This window comes from Topomyia yanbarensis, chromosome 2 (assembly GCF_030247195.1).
Source record: "Topomyia yanbarensis strain Yona2022 chromosome 2, ASM3024719v1, whole genome shotgun sequence".
In the NCBI taxonomy this organism is placed as follows: domain Eukaryota; kingdom Metazoa; phylum Arthropoda; class Insecta; order Diptera; family Culicidae; genus Topomyia; species Topomyia yanbarensis.
The window spans coordinates 190,012,431-190,032,471 of NC_080671.1; the positions used below are offsets into that span (position 1 = coordinate 190,012,431).

A 20,041-nucleotide genomic window follows, 5' to 3' on the forward strand; every position below is an offset into this window, starting at 1 on the left:
AAACACTGCGACCACGGTTCGTTCCGCGGATGGAACCACGAAAGTTTCCGCCCGATCCCACGTGGGTTTGTACGCGCGCTGCTGTGGCCTACAAAATTGCTGCGGTTTCTGGGCCTTTCATAAAAAATAACCGTTTTAAATATATTCCGGAATGTTGTTGCACTGCACGAACGTATTGCTGCTATCGGCACCATGTTTTTATTTTTTTTTCTTGCTGTAAGGTTATTGGAGGGGAGGAAATTAAATATGCAAAATTCTAGACAAAAACATTTCCGGTTCACGGAAAGACCGTTGATTATACAAAAGGTACAATTTAAACAAAAAGTATCCTTCAGGGAGCAGCTATTCAAAATTCAAAAATTGGTTAGTTCCTTGCTGCTATTATGGTAAAAATTGTTTTCATTTGCGTTACAAAAACGGTTATTTCTAACAGTATTATTTCCCGATTAAAAACCTTCAAAATACAAAATGGTTAGTAATCTGCAAATATCGAAAAAACACTGAGGTTGGTTAGTTAGAGGTGTTAGTTGTTGATAGTATGATCCATCTGGGTGTGTTGATGTGGTGGGGTGAGCTTTTAGTGGGTTTGGTATCTCTGGTAAATCCGTTGATGGGTAGTATTTTGGGAAGTGTTTGTGTGTCGAAACTAAAGCTTCCAATAGAAGGGAGAAGTTGAACTAGTGCAATACATACCGTCTTCGTGGGTTCTAACAGTGACCGGATAGGAGCGGGGCCCGTCGCCAACCGTTGTCCCGGCGAGCACCCAGATCTTGTACTCGGTCCAACGTTTCAGTTCGTCCAGCACGAGACTGGTGGAATTGAGGGTGGTTACTGTCGCCTCGCTGTCCGAGCGGCCGTCCTCGACAAAAAACACTTTATAGTATACAATCGCCCCGTTCGAGCGCTCCACCGGGGGTGGCAGCCAGGACACGTTGATCGTCGTCGGACTGCTGGCTTCAACAGTTATGTTACGTGGTGGTGCACCAGGTACTACGATTTTTTTAATTTGGGTCGAATTATTTTCGGTAGGTTTTCGTTTTGATTTTATAATTGGTTGATGGTGGTTGATCATTTTCGGAACGGAAAATACACATGGAAATAAAGAAGAAAGGAAAATAACAAACGAAATACAACTCAATTAGAAATAAAAATAAATAAATGGTTTTTATAAAAAGCAATACATAATCATCTTCAACACACACAAAAATATTGGGGAATATTTCTCAAGTCTTAAAGTCAGAATGAAGAAAACTTCAACATTTACCCTTCCTGAATGAAACAAAACCTTGACCAATTAGTTTGTAGAACTGAAATAAGCGGTTACGAATAGAGATGAATGGTCTTGGGCCCATTCATAAATTACTTAACGCAAAAATTACCCAAAATAGACTCCCCTTTCCCCCAAATTGTCACAAATTTCTCTATACCCTTCTCCCCTATAACGTAACAAATTCTTTGAAAAAAAAATTATCTTCGGGAAAAACATGTTACTTGACGTACTAGCTTACTCCCCTTTTCCCATATGTCACAATACGTCACAATTTGTCGTACCCCCTCCCCCTCAAAGTGCTACGTAATTTATGAAAGGTTCCTTGGCACTAGAATTTAACTCTTTAGCACTACCGACTTCGTCGTCGATTCATTCCACACAGAAGAATTGAAGAACTAGTTCAAATATCCACGCTAAGAATTGATTCGGGTCATGGTTTGAACTGAAAGCGAGTAGGAAATGATGTTCTAACATGGTACCACCTGGTTAGTAATTTTATCGCAAAAAAAAAATTCAGGTGCAACTCTTCCGTTATATTGGTGTAACAAACAAAAACTGGAAGATGATAAATATAGGTTATATCTATGCAGTTGTAGGAATCCTTCAACAACTCGAGACGTTTGTGGGTCTTAAAATTTGTATAATACTTAAAGAGTCACAAATTACTGAAACTCACATTCAAACCCGAATGAACGATTGGGATATAAAAGATTGTGCGGAGAATGTACAAATGAAAAGGCGCTACAATCAATTGACTAGAGATTACTATCTAGATCATGTTATGAACAGCTTAGAGCCATAATACTCAAGTGAAAGTAATGATTTGAAAAGGCCAGATAGATCCCAGGGAGAAGTCCGAAAAATTGTTTCAAAATCGTTCAAAACGGATTCAACGATGGACGTCTGCTGAACGGTTATTTGGGCGTCGTCGAACGTTGGTGAAACGAACGTCCTTCATTGAATGATTTTGAAACCAACCATTCTTAGAGCGATCTCACGAACTATTTTTTGTCTTCTGCTGGTAAGAGCTTAGACAGAGTTACTGCGAATCGCTCGAATCTGCCCTCATGTCTTATGGAAAAGGGAGGCTTGTCCCTCATTTACCATTAGAAACGATATTTATCGTGTAACTGGGCTTAAATTTATGCTAGTTAGTGATTAAATGAATGCGAAACCCATTTCGGTAAACCGAGCTATGGAATTTTAGCGATTTTCGTTAAACCGAGCTATTAAATTTTAAATATGCATGGAAATTCTTAGCATTATTTTATTCAAACTCAATGCCGAGGTCCGTAGTAGGCGATCTTTGCTTTGTGCAGAGTGAAGCTGACTACCCAAGTAACAATACAAATGCTAATTGGGTTAATTAACTTTATCATTGCCTTGGACAAGGGCATGCAGTTTTGTTTGATTGATGGGTTTTAGGAGTGCTGCAAGAAAACTTTCATAAAACTTAATATTTCATAGTAGTATTTAAACTTATCAGCAGTTTTAAAAGACAATTGAGCCCCTCTTCGCGACATTGTTTTTCAACTGCCATAAAACCAAACGATAGTTTTATGACTTTCTTGTTGAAGATGAATGTATCTTGAGTATGTTGCCATAAAACTTTCGTAAAACTGTATAGGTTTAACGAAGCGAATACACTATTGGATAAGAACGTTCTATAATAAACAAACTGTTACAACTGACGGGATATGTAAAGTGGACCAACGGAGAAGACGGGAAATGTAGCTCAATCATGTATAAACAGCCAACTCATTTAACTTTCCACATCTAAAGGTACTGTACATATGGCGAGTCATCATTAGTTGCTTGTCTGTTTAAGGTGATTCGAAATAAATCGTTAATTTATAGATGGAATTGTGATTACCAATAAAAATGAAACATACGTATTTTCAGTTCAACATTGACATTTTTAATGCTTGTGTTATCAAAAAACTGAATTCTGTTTTGAACAAGACCAATCCATTTTATTTAAGTCCAAATAGTTTTCATCAAAGGTCCCTTAAAAAAGGTAAAATAGAGAGTCGCATGAATAAAGATGGGATTCAACAATGTTTCAAAAAAATTCGATCGCATTGAATTTTTCTTTGAATTTTCATATAAAACATATGAAAAAATAACGCTCAGATTTTACCAAAAAATTGTTTTGTTACAGTGGATATCAATAACTGCACCCTAGGGTGTCCCAAAATGATGCTTAAAAGGGCGTCGGGCTGAATTCTTAAGTAAAAGGTTATTGTACTAGGACCACTTTCTTCTTCGGAGTTAATTTGCTAATTTGCTAAAACACTCCCTACTGGGTGTAACCTTTGATTTTTTTTTAAATTAGGTCGATTTTGGGTAAAATTTCAAACGAATTTGGGAAAATTTTCAAATTGAAGTGCTGCTGCACTGTCTTTGATTTTTTCAGCATTTTTTTATTTTTCTGGAGATTCTAATGGAAAAGTTTGGCCAGTTAGTTTGTAAAAATTTTGAATCAGAAGCGCAGCATTTTTCATTAGTTTTTCTTCAAAACTGGGTATCCACACAATTTTAAAAGTATGGGAAACGCTTCTATTTTCGAAAAACAATATGCGGATTAAGCACACTTAAATTGTTTTATTATGTAGAACAGTATTATTCTTGACGAATAGCTAGAACTGTCAAAGGTTATATAACAAAAGTTTAAATAACTCATGCCCCAATAGACGTAGGTATACACTTTCTTCAACAAAATTACGCCCCTATATTCAGCAAAACTATTTGAAGTGTTCCATATATTTTTAAAATTTTGTAGATGCACTGAAAAACATTAAAAACTGCACTTTCCGGTAAGTTTTAATGGCTCTGCCGCTCATATAATCGAAAAATTGAACAAACTAAGTCGCCAAACTTCTCTATTTGGATCACTAGAAAAATAAAAAAATACTGAAAGAAATGTAGAACAGTTCAGGAGCACTTCAACAGGCATGAATTTGAAATTTTACCCAAAATCGGCTAATTTTTCAAAAAATCTAAAGTCGCCACCAGTAGGGGCGTTTTATCGAATTCCCTCCAAAGAAGAAAGTGATCCTAATACTCTAACCTTTCATTTGGGAAGTGAGCCCAATGATTTTTTTCAACATGACGTCATTGTGGGACACCCTACTGCCCCGAAATATACATCCATTATTAAACGGTATAATATTTCTCATAACCCTCAAAAAGGCAAGCTAAAATTGTGACTTCAAGAAGCATCGCTCCTAAGACCCAATGTAATCAAATTTTTTTTTGTCGTCTTTATCAGTGAAAGAATTGAAAGCCCGAAAACGGTCGATCATTTGTATTTTTAATTACAAGTTCATTGAAACTAGAGAACTATAACTAACCGGGCCTCTAAGACCCATTGGCTTTTTGAGGGATAATATTGCTTTTTTTTGCTCAAAGGCGCGTCGAGTTTTTTGGAAATTTTATATCATATAACAATGCCACCACCCTTTGCTTTACGATTCTTGGCGTACAATACATGGATTAATTTGGCTATTACCGACACTCATTTGAGTAGTCGTAATTGAGTCATACTACTGCACTAATAACGATCCCTTTATACATTATATAACTTAGTTTGCACACATATACGAGAATCGTAAAGGAGTCATCACAACATACTAGTTAAGGTAAATTTTTTTATAGTGCGTATACATACGATGTTCCTTTATACGATTCCGATAAAAATTGTATGCTTATACGATTCTTGTTGGTCATCCTTATACGACACCTGGTTAACTGGGTAGTGTCTTAAAAAAGAAAATTATAAAACTATCAAAACTTATATCATAGTTTTAAGAAAATCTTGACATATATTATAAGAATGTCTCGATAGAACCTAAAAGTTTTTGGAGAACTTTGGAAAATACTTTTGAGAACCATCTTATGTATAGACCTTTAAGTTATGAAGCAGATTCGTAGAGTAATTGGTTTTATGTTCGGTTTTAAGAAATTAGTTTTGAAGACATCCTCATACGTAACATAAAATTTAATTTGTTATTTGGGTAATGACGTATTGAATGAGTACTGTTTTTGTTTATTTGTTGTATTTACACTGACAAGCTTCAATGATGGTTACTTACACTGGTTACATTTAAGGGTAGACATAAACCTAGCATTAATTGCATTACTCGTCAAGTGGAAATCGAATACGGTGTTGAAAACTCGCTAAGGTCTAGTAACAGTGCTGTGGCGAAAGTAGTTAGTTCTCATGAAAGGTAGTCACAGGAGAGAGTTATTGCGTAGTCCTCGAACAAAGGCGTTCGAGAACTGTAGAGTAGACTGGTAGACAGTAAATTCGAGACGAATAGGGTTTGAGAGCAGCCTCTCCGGACGCTGAGAGTAGTAACTGACAAAGGTTTTAGTAGATCAGCAGATGGAATCTGTTTCGCCCTGGGGGATGTCGAATTATATGAACCGATGTTGGACAACCTCTATTCCGCCAACCCCGTTCTGGTAGTACGGATTACAAACAAAAGAGCAATATTCTAACGTTGAGTGCCAAATTCTCATTGTAGTGTATTGTTTACATCCGCTAAGTAGTGCAGTTGTCAGTGTAATTCCGGCCGGGATAGAAGAAAATCAGCAAACCGTTCGGAAATGAATTTGGTGCACTAACATGCAAAATCCTAGGTTCTCGCATCGTGTTTTGGAAAAATTGATAGATATACATCATTCGACGGTCTCAAAGGTTCCAGGGTAAGGACAAGTTTTCTGTGGATGACCGTTTCAAACGGAAAAAGCTGTCGACCTTTGCTTCGAAGTATCTGATTTGGCAGGCCATATACACCTGCGGTAAACTTAGTGAACCATTTGTGACCAAAGGCACCATGAACGGTGAGATTTACAAAACTGAGTGACTCCACTAAAGGGCTTTTCCTGTTTTGAAACATTATGATAATAAATCGTTGGTTTGATTTGATTTGGTGTCATGTCGCTATTAAAAAACCGTACGAGAGTGATATGTGGCTAATTTTGATGGTTTGTGTCGAAACACATTGGGCCATGATGAAGTGCGAACGACAGAAGACCGAAACTCATCTTAAAATTTAATCATACGTAACATGAAATAAATACATATACTCACTCTTAGAAAAAATGAAAATTACATATGACTTAAACGATGTAGCGACGTATTTGTCTGTCTCGTACTAGGATTTTACATGTTCTGATATGTAAAATTAAATTTTGTGATGTAAAATTCAGACTGAATGACCCAGGGAAAGCCGAACAACTCACATTTTTACAAGTAATTAAATGTAAATTTATGTGAATTGGGACGCTCCTTTTATGTGCATCTGGCAAGATGTAGAGTTACAAGATTTTTTTTGCTGTGCTGAACTACTTCCATTTCGATAACCATGGCCGATTTACCTATCAATCTAAAGTGCCACAATCACTAACGACTTACACTTTATGCAGTATGTGGTTTGAAAGTCAGTTGAAGATGACTTGACATGAGACTTTCTGGGAAGGGGCCATTCATAAATTGTGTAACGCAAAAATTGCCCAAAATTGACTCCTCCTCCCAAATGTAACAAATTGTCACAAATTTCTCTATCCCCCCTCCCCTATTACGTAACAAATTCCATGAAATTTTTTTTTCTTCAGTAAAAGCATGTTACGTAACGTTCTAGCTTACTCCCCCTCCCTCATAGGTAACAATATGTCACAATTTCTCGGACCACCTCCCCCCTCCTAAAAGCGTCATGTTATTTTTAAATGGTCCGGAATGCTCGAGTCGAACAAACGAACAATCGAGCAATTGCTCGGGTTTGAAACCATTCTGTTTAGATCACACCACGCACTGAAGTTGTCCAGTTCACTTTGAAAAACTTTGGCGTCGGTTGAATCCCGTACATGTCGTCGGCAAAGAAAAGGCATGGTCAGACTTTTATTCAGTCTATCCCGAACAGAGCCATTAATATGGAACAGCACCCGAAACCAACATTCTGTATATTACAAGTGAGGTAGAAACGTCCAACTCCAAAAAGCTTGTTTTGAGTATATTTGGAGTATATTTGTACGGAACTATGGTACTTTTTTTAATTTATGTTTTATTGTCGCTTTATCTGTCAAATGTATTAAGTTGTTTCGGAACTTAATATATCTTAAAATGTCTCTAGTGTAGGTCCGCTGAATGTTTGTCTATACCACCATTATATGTACAGTGGCACAGCATGCATGTTTTTTGAAAAACGGTTTCATTCATATAACTTTTGCGGTATTGATTTGTAACTGAAGAAATCTTCAGACAACTTTGTAATTATTTCATGTCGGATAATTTGTTTCTATCCACAACATATCGTAGCTATTATCGTTAAAAAGTAATGACTTTTTTTGTCCAAATAAGTTTTTTGGGAATCCAGTATCACTGATTGGGACAAACAAAAGATAATTCTATTTCAATTACTATCAGGTCATGATTTCAAGTATAATTGACAAAAAATGCAAGCACGATATTTTTTAAAATTTCACTGGATTGATTTCAAAAATCTAATAAGGGATATGTTAATGTAAAATGAAAACTAAAGTAAAAAGTTTACATTACTTTTAACATATAAATTTCGTTCTTTCGGACCAGTTTTGAGTTGTACAAGACTTTTCTATTAAGCTGAATAGTTAGTCGGTTTTATTTTCACAAAAAAAACTGAAAGTTTATTTTCAATGGTTCGAGATAGCGTTTTGCAGTCCACCAGAGAATTGACGAATTTTATTATATTTTCAAAAATTTTGTCGGAGATACTGGAGCACTATGTCTTATACTTTTAATTTTACAAGACATTTCACAAACATAACAGTATATAACTTTTTTAGTTTTGATTTTTAATTATGTTAATGACTTCAGAAATATTTATCTTAAAACACCGAACCTATAGCTTTATTTGATAGAAAGTTATAAGCACTTTTTACAAAAAAGACTATTCTTTTAATAAATATTGTATAATATGAAGAAATATCGCCATTACTAATTTCTAATGATTTATACTAAATAGTAGGATATTTCGTATGAAAGAAACAATATTTAATTTCAACCTTATGGTCATTCGGCTCTTTTCGGGTTAGAGGAATCTCTTTCGGGAAAATCTCTAACCCTATGTGCGGGACTGGGAATGGAACCCAGGTGAGCTGCGTACAAGGCAATAGATTTACCAACTACGCTATGCTCATCCCCTAATATTTAATGTTATTTGCTCAAATCGAAGATAATGAGAAAGTTATATTTTTATGTAAAAGTTCTCATAACATTGTAACGTGAATAGTTTAGTGCGTGGTGTATTGCAATAAATTATGCACCTTTAAATATCCTTGATGTTGTCCATCGGTTACTTCAGTGTAAAAAAAACTATAGGAGTTATATGAATAAAACAATTTATTAACTCACTATCTCAAACCGTTAAGAATTTCAATTTTAGATCTTGCTAAAGTTATAATCATCCTAGCTGCAATTTGAAAGAGAAGAAAGACTTTGCAATGCATAACCACTTTCCTAAGGTTATTATAAGGCTAAGTTGTTTATTTTAGTAAAAATTCCCCCTAAATTATATGATCACTGTGCATTCGTAGCGTTAGGCGTAAGTATGTTAGGCATACATACGTTGGGTATAATTACGTTAGGCGTAATGTACGTTAGGTATAATTAACGATTGACATAATGTATGTTAAGCATAATGCACGATAGGCATATTTTACAAAAAATATGGTAGATTTTAATCTAACGCTCGTTTTTTCGGGTTAGGACAATGTATGCAATGCCACAACCATCCTCTCGTATAGCTTTAACGAGAGACTGCAAAATCAACAACAGACTTCCCATTGAACATCTACAATTTTGTACCTGTGTACAAAATTTCGTGCACGCGTTCAACCTCAAACTTGTTTCGTCTCGATATACAGGTTCGCCTCGAACATTGAACCCAAGCGAACGATGTACGAACTCTAGTTCGAACATTCGTGTGCGTACACCGGTGCGTACACGAGAACGATTCGCACAAGGCAAAAAGAGTCAACGCTAGTGATATTGACAGTGAGAAAGAGAAAACTGGTGCCTCAAACCTACGTGTACGCACATCGTGTACGTACATGGGGTTCGGTTGTGCAGGCGAACATGTGCACGTGTTTTGGTACGAAATAGCGTGCTTAAGTTCGTACACGAAGTGTACAATTACAATATTTTAGACAGACTAAGCATTAGGCCACGGATGTTATTTCGACACAGTACATGGATATTCATTTGATTGCAAGAAGAATGTAATCACTGAAACGAATAATATGAGGAAATTATTGTAAAAGCAGCAATATTTGTACATTCGTTGAATAGATAATATAATTTAATTTATCTTTCATCATTTCATGAGCTGCTCTTCAAGGCAAATATATTCTTCTTGGACAATTTCAATAAGCGTATGTAAGTACTAATGAAAGGCGTATGTATTTTTCCTAACCTAACTACAAATAAGTTTTCCCGTATAAATAGTACGATCTGCTTCTTTTATTTGAACAAAGATTTTTAGTTAGAATTTGGCCAACATCCAGCGCAATTCTACAAGATCAAAAAACATTCACGCTCTTGCCAGCCGACACCATCACCATCGAAAAATGAGTTCTTGTAAGTGATGCATCAACATGATGTCCATTATGCCTAGCGTTCATTATGCATAATGTCTTTATGCCTAAAGTCTATTGTGCCTAACGTACGTATGCCTAATAGGATATACCGGAATGTAACAGAGCTACTATTACAGAACTGTACCTCAGAACCAGATTACTGGGAACATAATATTAATAAGCCCAATCAGACAGAAATGTTTGCTAAGTTACAGGAATGGTTGGAAAATTGCTGCATTCGAGTGAACAGTCTTAAGTGGGGTAACGGAGAAACTGCTCAATAAATGAACGTGTGAAAAAGCGGAATTAAACGCAACATGCTTAGAGACTCTCGCACTACCAAATAACTATTGCTACAGTACAGCCATAAAGGAAGTATATCTTAGACATTTTTGCTTTGATTTTCTAACGAACTTTCAGTGGCGCTATCTGGTGACGAATGGATATGCAAATGCGTTGTCTAGTGATTATTTTATTAATGGTACAGCGCTGGTTAGAGAACTGCTCTGCGTATTATATAGTGAGTGTATTTCAACCTCTCAGATGACTAATATTATTTTAAACCCAATCCCCGCCTCCCTCCAGGTGAAGAGGTTTAGATCTATTTCTTACCCGTTTACACTACGGGAGAGTATCAGCTCATTTGTCTCATTAGTTTAATGATGACTGGGGAAGGTGTGTACGACCTTTCTATATATTTTTTTTTCAACAAACGTACATTCTGTAACGTTTTAGAAATTTCCAAATTTTTTTCAGGTTACTAAAAGATGAATTATGAAATAGTTACCGGTATGACATTTACAATCAGTTATTTCAAAAGTTTGTAAAAAGGCACATATATAATAGTATTAGTTTGAATGTACTATCAAGCTAACCCGCAGGAATGGTGGTATCCTAGGTTGACATGGCCAAATGAAAATGCCAAACCATAACAATTTTTATGTAAATAATATATCACACGGTTTAACAATAAAAACACGGGGCTTTGTTGGCAGTATCCAACGGAGAAAACAGATCAAAATGGTGATTTAAACAAACGCAATTATGTGAAAAAAATTACCCCAGAGGCAGAATTCGAAGCAACAACCCTTGGGATTCTGACCCAATGCACACACCCTTATGTTATCCCTGGGCTACGATGAGTGTGCGGTAATTTGGTTTCATTGTAGCTGCTTCAGTGAGTAAATATTAAATAAAAGCCATTCAATTTGTCCGCCGAGCATTTCTTTTTCTCTTACATTCTGACTTTAGCTTTTACTTATCCCATAATATACACATCATAATTAGATGAACAAAAAATCAATCGAATCTAATCTTGAAAGAAGACTACAAACTAATACCAGTAATTATTGCAAAGCAAACTAACGCAATTATGAGAAAATATAGTATTTCCTAGCACCTTGTACTCAATACGCTTAATATCGACGAATGTAATTACCTACATTGGCCATGATTTGTAAAATAAAACCAACTACAGTGCAAAGAAACTTATTACGAGAATTGAAAGTAGGTGCTTTACACAACCAGTGCTCATCAATCAGTGCAGTTTAAGTGCATATTACGGTGAAAAGGAAACCTTTCAAAATTCGAACATAGGAACAAAGCATTGGACTAGCATCATTGAAGGGGGAAAATCTGGACCAGAAAAAAAGGAAAAAAATGCAACAGAAAAACACAAGACAACCATCGATAAAGAACTGTATACTCTGGGCATGCAATTTCGAATGACGAAATCAGGAAAAACAATTGCTTCCAGAATAAAACATTCAAACTGCCGCTGACAACGAATAGTCCAAAAACTGGATATGAAAAGTATTAAACGAAATAATGTGAAGCGAGCCGTATGGCCGTACACGCTCATCACGCTCACATGGCGGAGTTTCATTCATTCGCTCGAATTACACTCTTTTCACACTCGCTCACAGTACACAGAAACGGAAAAAGATTTTACTTACTTATCGCACATTTGCAATTAAGTCCAAAAATTTAAACGTAACAGAAGGTATGAACTCAATAAAGCTGGTCATGGATTAGAAATGCGAGGGATAATAAGAATTTGAACCGAAAATAAAATTAACTCGATCCAAAATTGTTCACCGATTATTCATAGCAGTTGGTACGTTGCTTCATCGCATTCAATACTGTCATCATCTAGTTCAAAAAATGTGCTAACCACGTGGCCCTACAGTTCACTCGCTATTAAAGCTTTCAGCGGAAACAACGTCCAGTCGGATGTTCTTTAGCTTATAGTTCTTATTTGGGCACTGGGCATATATGTTTGTTTAACTTTCAAAAACAATCTCACTTCTTATCTCTAACGTTTCGAACAAAAATCAAAATAACAGTCTCTAATGACTCACAGTTGTAGTATCGTTGGAAAGATAAAAAGAGAATGGCGAGAACTTACCGTATTGCTTTGTGCGAACCGGAATCGGCGGAGTTGTGGCACCCTCGCCCCGTTGGGAGCGTGCCGCCAGCCAGAAGTAGTACAGAGTATCGGGGTAGAGGCTGCTCAGCGTGTAGGTTTCGGTATTAGGGATGCGCCTGGAAGTTCGGAGAGAATGATCGATCAATTTCTGTTGGGTGTTATTTTGATGATTGGGATGTTGTTGTTTGGTTATAAGTGCGAATAGATCGGTAGCATTTAGAATCTACGGTCAAATATTATTCATTTGCAGTGAATAGAAACTCAACAAAACTTTAATTTAATTTGATATAACCTAACGCGTCGAATTAAATAATGTTTCGACATCTTGAAAATATAATGAATATAGCGGGAAATAGTCAAAAGAGCAGAAAAATGACCACGCAAAAACTACTTTCTATGTGATGCTATTCAGCAACGATGTTCCTAAAAGCTGTTACCTAGTAACAGTAAATTGAATTCCGAAATAAAACAACAGCGGTTTTGGAAACATAAATAAGTCTACCAGAATGAGAAGATCGAAATTGAAGGTGTTTGATTAAAACCTCTGTAGCTCTAGTTTATATTTTTTTTCTTATCTCTCACTAAGGCCTACTGAACTCGGAAAACACGAAGAGCTTTCTCCTAGATAAGTAATTTTAAAAAATATCAAAGTCGGTGGGTCTCCATAAATCATGGCTTGTTTTTTGGCCACAGTATTACCTTTTAAGTTTAGTAACTAGAACTTATTTGTAGATTTTTGTCGAACAATATGTGATATTGTTGTGATGTGCTAACTCTGCAATTGCCATGGAAACTAGGAATTGACTGCGAAATCTGTCGAAACAGAAATGTAGTGCAAAGTGTAAACTAGTGCACTTGGAATGTAAACTAGTGAACTATGCCGTGCAATTTTCACAGACTACAGTTTATGTTTTCCCTCTGTGGACTACTATTCGACTCAATATATCAGTTCACACTTTACTGTTCACGTTCTTATGAGATTATTATCCAAAAAATGCGGTGCGCTAAATTACAAGTACCATTCCTTAGGTGCGCGGAAATTGATGCTTTCTCAGTAATTGGAATGAAAAAATTACGATGACTCGTGCGCCACCATTCGAATCCTTGAATCTCATTTTGATGGAGACGCATGGTTAACCGAGACAAACCACAGACAACCCCATATATACAATTACATTTTAACAAAACAAACGCTCTCGTTTTTTTTGTTCCTCTTCGAGTGTGAAATTATATTTGCCATGAAAAAAGCAAACACGACCACCCAAATGAAATCTCAAGCATTCCTCTTCTCAACATTTTGTAAATTATTTCAAATCCTCTGACTTTCACTGCCAGAGTGCAATGAAAGTCGGTTAGACAAAGCCCTCATAAAATCTGAATGTCCATACATCGTGGCTGTCCGAAAGCCCCAGCTGTGGGAGCTCAAAAATCACCCATTTCACTGCATCGCAATGAACTAAAGCATTCCATTTATTGTCAGCATAGATTGTCCTCGTGGTCTCGTGTACCCGTCTCGGTGGGGTGGTCCGGTACCACGCTTCGTGTTTTCCGGAAGCAAAAGCGCCATAAAACAACATTAATACATACTGATGATGCTGCTCGTTTGCATAGGTGTCATTCCAGTATAGCTCGTAGTGTACGATGTTCTCGCCTGAGTGAGTCGGCCGGGACCACTGGAGAGTGACAGCTGTTTCGCCAATATCGGTAGCACGGAAGTTACTCGGCTGGGAGGGAACGCCTGGGAAAATATAGAAAAAGAAAGAAAATATCAGTAACAACGATATATGCGGAGTACGACGAAAATGCGATCGACGGACCGCGTGTGCTAGTAGTGGACGAGGTGCGAGTGAATTGAGTGATGGACGTGTAAATGAAAAGTGAGCACATTTGAATGTGCATAATTTGCATATATGTAAAGTAGTTTAACCGCACATTTCCACACTCACACACACACTGGGGCGTGAGGACGAAAAGGTGTCACAACATGACAAAGGCTACCCAATTGATGGTGTTCTGTTGGCCTGATAGGTTCCTCGGGGGAGCACTTTCCAGCGGATTTGTGGGACCGGAACTGGGTTTTGCAAATCCGACGGGCTGTGATTTTCGAATCATTTAACCGGGGGCTTGGCAACAAAGTAAATCGAGGCATTGTTCTTTCATGTAGCGATTTTGGTTTGTATTGATATTGAGGTTGCGTCGGAATTAGACTATTTTGGTATTGTTATGAAACAACAGCTTCGCGCTTTTGTTGCTTATTTTAGACTTATTTATATGATTCTATTGTGATGGACCGTATAAAATACGAACTGTTTCGTAATGGTATATTCAGCATTGGTATGATGGTGCGCTACTTATGCGGGCACTTAAAGGCAATAGGATGCTCAAACCATCTGTAGAATCCTACTTTGTTGCAGGAGCTCATAGAAACATTGCCATCTAGCCACGGTAAAACTTAACTGGGCTATTTACCAGCAAAATTTACCGATGGAAGACCTGAACAACTTTGAAGATTATATGATGACAATTGCATCTGCAACCAGCAGAGTTGTAGGCGATCCGTGAAGGGAAGGAGAAGGCGTTCGTAAGCATTTATGCAGCGGTCAAGTGTGATCCCAGGAAGCAAGCAGGTACATCTCGAGTCGAACAGTCGTAATTCAAGCATACCTTGGAAAAAAGTGCAAAAATCTTATTTATCATGCGGTGGAGGCCAGCAAATAGCGTGCTACGTTTAAAAAACTATTTGTCGATAGAAAACAAGTGGCACTGAATGTTTCCCCTGACGGTTGTGATCGGCGGTATAAGGCAGAGATCAACTTCAACGAGATGGAACAACGTTTCGATTATTTCAAGGGGCTTCCAGTGAAACGCTTTACAGCTGCAAACCCTGGATTGATCATTGAAGTGAATAATGTTCACTTGCTGGTCACCCTGAAACTACGGGAAAGATGTATCGGTGAACCGATCGCAACTAAAACACGCATTCGATGGGCTGTATATGGAAGCCTACGGAGCAATAACCGATTCCCTCACCGTCAGATGCACATCAACGCGAAAACAGCCGATGATGATCTACCCGCCTATGGCCAAAGGTTCTTTGCTTTATAAAGTTTGGGGATTATCACACTGTCGAGAGGAGAGTGAGGAAGACTCAAGAGCCCGAAAGATCCTGGAAGAAACAACTGTACGTATTGACAGTGATAGATTTCAAACCGGTCTCCTATTGAAAAATGACGTCGTCAACTTTCCAGATAGTAATATATGGCAGAGAAACGTTTGATTTGCCTCGAGAAGCGGCTTAGCAGAGATCCAGAGCTATACAATATCTTGCGTCGACAGATAGCTGAGATGAAAGAGATGGGTTACATACGGCAACCAGAGTAATGGATGTATCATTGAATACGGAGTAGTTGAGCGGTCCAGATTTACTTGAACCATTACTGCGGGTGATGTGTGGATTCCGCGATTGCGCGGAGGATTTTCCATCCAATAGCTATTCGAAAGGAAGATCGTAGCGCACAGTTATACAAATGGAGAGACTCGCCAGATTTGCCAATGGATGGTGGTGGACGTAGCAATTTTTGGTGCAACTTGTTCTTCTGCATAATCACAATTCGCGAAAAATGAGAATGCAGAACATGCGGAAGTCTACTCCAGGGCTGCTAAAGCGATTAAAGGAAGACATTACGTCGATGACTACCTTGATAGTTTCGACAACCCTGATGAAGCTGTTGAGTTGGTGTTAGAGGTGGCAAAAGTTCATGCCACTGGTGAGTTCATAATGCGGAACCAGCGCACCGTGATGGACCGGATCGGAGAAACCAACCCGCCTACTATGAAGCGATTCGTTGGAGAAGGTGAAGCTAAACGTCTGCTGGGTACAGTCTGGATACCGAAGGAAGATAGTTATACCTTTCATAGAACTAGAGTGACCGTGTTCGCACGCTGATTGAAGGTGAAGTAGAGCCCATCAAACGGGAAATGGTGCGGTTGGTGATGAGTACTTACTACTCCATGGGACTGGTGGCGGCGTTTGTCATTCATAGAAAATCCTTATCCAAGATGTCTGGAGGGCGAGAACTGACTGGGATGAGAAGATTCCCTTGGAAGTGCTCGGTCGATGGAAGCAGTGGTCCTAAGGAAGATGAATCACATTAAAATGCTAAGTCTGATCCACGTAGCTATCGGCAATTCGTTGCGTTCGGTATCAGCGAGATTTTGACTAAATCAACTGTTACAGAATGGCGATGGGTCCCACCTGAACTCAACGTCACTGACGATGCCACGAAATGGGGACGAGGTCCATCCTTTGGACCAGATAGCCTATAATGATGGGATCATTGTTCTTGTGTGATGATCAGCAAGAGTGGCCGAATGATTGCAGACAAAAGAGACGAAGGAGTCGGAGGAAGAACTTAGACCAGCATATGTTCTTAGTCATTTTATAGCGAAACCAATGTTGAATCTGAAAAATAATTCGAGATGGGAACGTTGCTCCTCACAGTCGGCGGGTGCAATCTCCACTGTGTGTTATTGTTGTTGGGAAAGAATGGTTCGTTCAGTTAAGGTCGCTTTGGGTGCATTGCCATTGGAACGGAAGCTCGATAAAGAAGCATTGGTAACAGTGCTAGCTGAAGCCAGGTGCATGATCAATTCGTGCCCTTTGATCTTCGTTCCAATCGCGAGCGATACTCATGAACCACTGACGCCAAATCATTTTTTGATGTTGAACTCAACTGGGGTAAAACAACCAGAGAAGACATCTGTGCACGAGGGAATGGCACTGACGAGGAGTTGGAACCAAATCCAACATACACTGAACATTTTTTGGCGGCGCTAGTTGAGGGAGTATCAGCCTATGGCTAGACGAACCAAATGACTTGGTGGTGAGGGAGTGAGAAACCGTTGGTTTAGAGGTCGGGTGGTAAAGACTTATCCGGGTACAGACAGCACACCACGTCGGGCTGACGTGCGCGATTCTGAGGGTACGGTTAGGCGTGATGGACCTGTAACTAAGCTGGCCTTGCTACATGTCCGTGCTGGAGGTGACGTCGAACTGGAAGTTCAAGGGACACGTGGGGGAGGATGTTGTGGACAAATACCCCTCGTACGCAAATCAGACTGAGTTTAAATGAGTGTTACACCAGTTGCGTCACATCTGACAACCTATGGCTGGTGAAGCAAACGACTGACAGGACAGACAGGTAGACCAGAAAATCAGAGTTTTGCAACCCTTTGAAAAGTTAGGAGCATATCATTCCATATAAATATAAATCAATCTTTTATATACATTCTATTGCGAATGCGAATTTGTTTTGCGGAAACCAAATTGTGAGTACAATTTATAAAAATTATATTGAGCTATTTAAAAACATTATCTAACTAAATTTTAAAAAATACACTTTAACGACTTTCAATTAGCTAGAGATTACTGGGTAGGGAAAGTTATGAAAATTTAGAGCCATAGTACTCAAATGGGAGCAAGGATGTGAAGTATACAGATCGGAAAATTAGGAATGGCAGAATGCTTAGAAAAAGGCCTAACTTTTGCCTTCTGTTGATAGGGGTCGATCTTAGGCAGCATAACTACGAATCACTGAAGTCCACCAAGACTGACTTGTCCCTCTTTACCGGTTCTCACGGTACGGTACGGAGGACAGATGATGTCCTGATAAAATAATTTTGGCGGCCATTTCTCTTAGAAGTAGTTATGGAGAATTCACTGTTCAAACTAATTTAGTTGACAGTCTCGACAAATTTGCTAAAGGCACGAAGTCTGCTATTCTTTTTTGAAAACTTTATTCTCAATAATTTTTAAAACGTGAATTCGACGCTTTCAGAATTATGCCATTTTGACAGTAAGTTTGATTATCACCAAACCCCCACCAAACCGAAATTTTGGCTACGCCGCTGACTCCAAGTAAGTAGAAACAATGTCGCTCTAAACTTGTCCAAAAGAAATTTCTTCGAATACTGTCTATATCTATTATAGTACAGTGAAGACCCGATTCGATCAGCCCCCGATTTAGTCTATCCCCGATTTTATCAGCTTGATATGAAAACATGTTTGATGGGCTCTAGCAGACGAACAAGGCTGAATTCGACTAAATTATTTCTTGAGAATATTTTTCTTATCTTAAAGACGAAAATTTTCAACAAAAAAAATCAAATCTTTTTTAAATTGTGCGCTGGAAGACCACTTTCGAGGAAATTTATTTTAAATAGTAAGAAATAGTTATGAGATTACATCAAGGGACTAGACAAGAATATTTTAACAGCTTCGGTTTTTTATAATACAGAAAGAAAGAAACATATCCTGATTTAGTCAATGTCCCCATTTCGTCAGCCTAAAATACACCATGGGGCTGATAAAAACGGGTCTGTATTTATTATTCACTGTGTCCCACATTGATAGATTTATCCTATTTTTGAGGATTGTTTTTCTATTGCATCGAACTACATCAAATGTTAAGGGGTTAATTTAACGATATATTCCAAAATTTGGCGACCTTACCTTTGGTTACCTAAATTAATTGGTACGTATACTTAAGGGTTTATATATGTTGCGGATTCAGAAAATACAGGAATTTTCAGCATTTCCCTATACAATACTTCAAAAGTTTATTAAACAAACTTTCCCAAATAAGGTTGTGTAAATTATAAAGCATTTGAAAATTTTTATTTGTATTATTTTTTTAATAAACGGAGTAGTGACCGTCGCTCCACAACGCAGTTTCTATTTCAGTTTTTAGTACTCTTTACAGATTTAACCCACCGATAGTCGCGCAAATGGCTCTGAACGATACCCTCTAGTGCCCTAAGCCGATTTCGCTAAATTTTCAGAGTAGCGTGCACCCAGTTCACTAGCGCGGGTAACGGAAGTTTATCGAAGAGTTTCGCGAAAAAATTCCAGTAATGAAAATGATTTTCCCTGACGAAATATGAGAGATTTATTATGTTCTTTGTCGATAGGATTAGCAATAATAATTCAAATCAAAGATACCACTGAGAAGTCACTTTTAGAAAATGATATATCGAAAATATATAGTTTGAACAATGCACGCGTACACTTCAGAGGAAGCGGGATATTAAGAGCTGCAATTTCAGTTCTTAGTTCTCAGTCGCGTTGGAAATTTGAGTAAACGCTATTGAGAGTAAGATTCAATAATTATTTTCGATATTTTTGGCCTAGCACAACATATATAGCTCTTTTAGGAGAATTCAGTTTTCCCTACACAATGCATTGATTGAAGAATTTAGGTCGTTAGACTGTGGGATAACAAAATTTTCAAAGTTTCCTATCTCATGCCTCCACGCGAGTCTAAGTCTATTGATGACATTTGGTCCTTAGACCGGCGACGACTGGGTGCTATCAGCCTTCTGCCGATAGTAGCAGAATGAGAGGGTGCGAACAGATCTAGTCGAGAAAACATTGCCGTTAAAGTGAATAATTGATCGGAAAATAGCTCCAATAAGATTTTAATCTGACTAGTATCGATGATCACGGGTCAATACATATTGAAAATTCGCCGCGTTTGTTTTTATAAACCTAATTTCAAGCTCCGTTAATGCTAACAAACCCGCGCATCAGGTTAACAATCCTTTATATTTCCCTTCAGTGTTCGTTATTATCGCTCGTATACTTGTATTCCACAAACAATCCTATATGGAAAATAATAAATACTTTCCTTGATTTATAACATCTCGCGCTATCTAAACTCTATGCC

The 20,041-nt window shown here is 37.9% G+C and overlaps 1 protein-coding gene across 10 annotated transcripts in view; it reads right to left on the bottom strand.

The window, feature by feature from the left end:
• The window catches only part of LOC131682492 (tyrosine-protein phosphatase Lar), a 487,937-nt gene that overhangs the window by 76,639 nt on the left and 391,257 nt on the right, over window positions 1-20,041 (bottom strand). For 8 of the 10 annotated variants that reach the window (XM_058963998.1, XM_058964004.1, XM_058964003.1 and 5 more), the window contains 3 exons: window positions 13,905-14,055; window positions 12,297-12,433; window positions 694-990 (listed from right to left, as the gene is read on the bottom strand). In XM_058963998.1, the coding sequence (XP_058819981.1) occupies window positions 694-990; window positions 12,297-12,433; window positions 13,905-14,055 (585 nt within the window). The remainder of the gene's footprint in view (window positions 1-693; window positions 991-12,296; window positions 12,434-13,904; window positions 14,056-20,041) is intronic. The other 2 variants (XM_058964006.1, XM_058964005.1) reach the window with 1 other exon arrangement.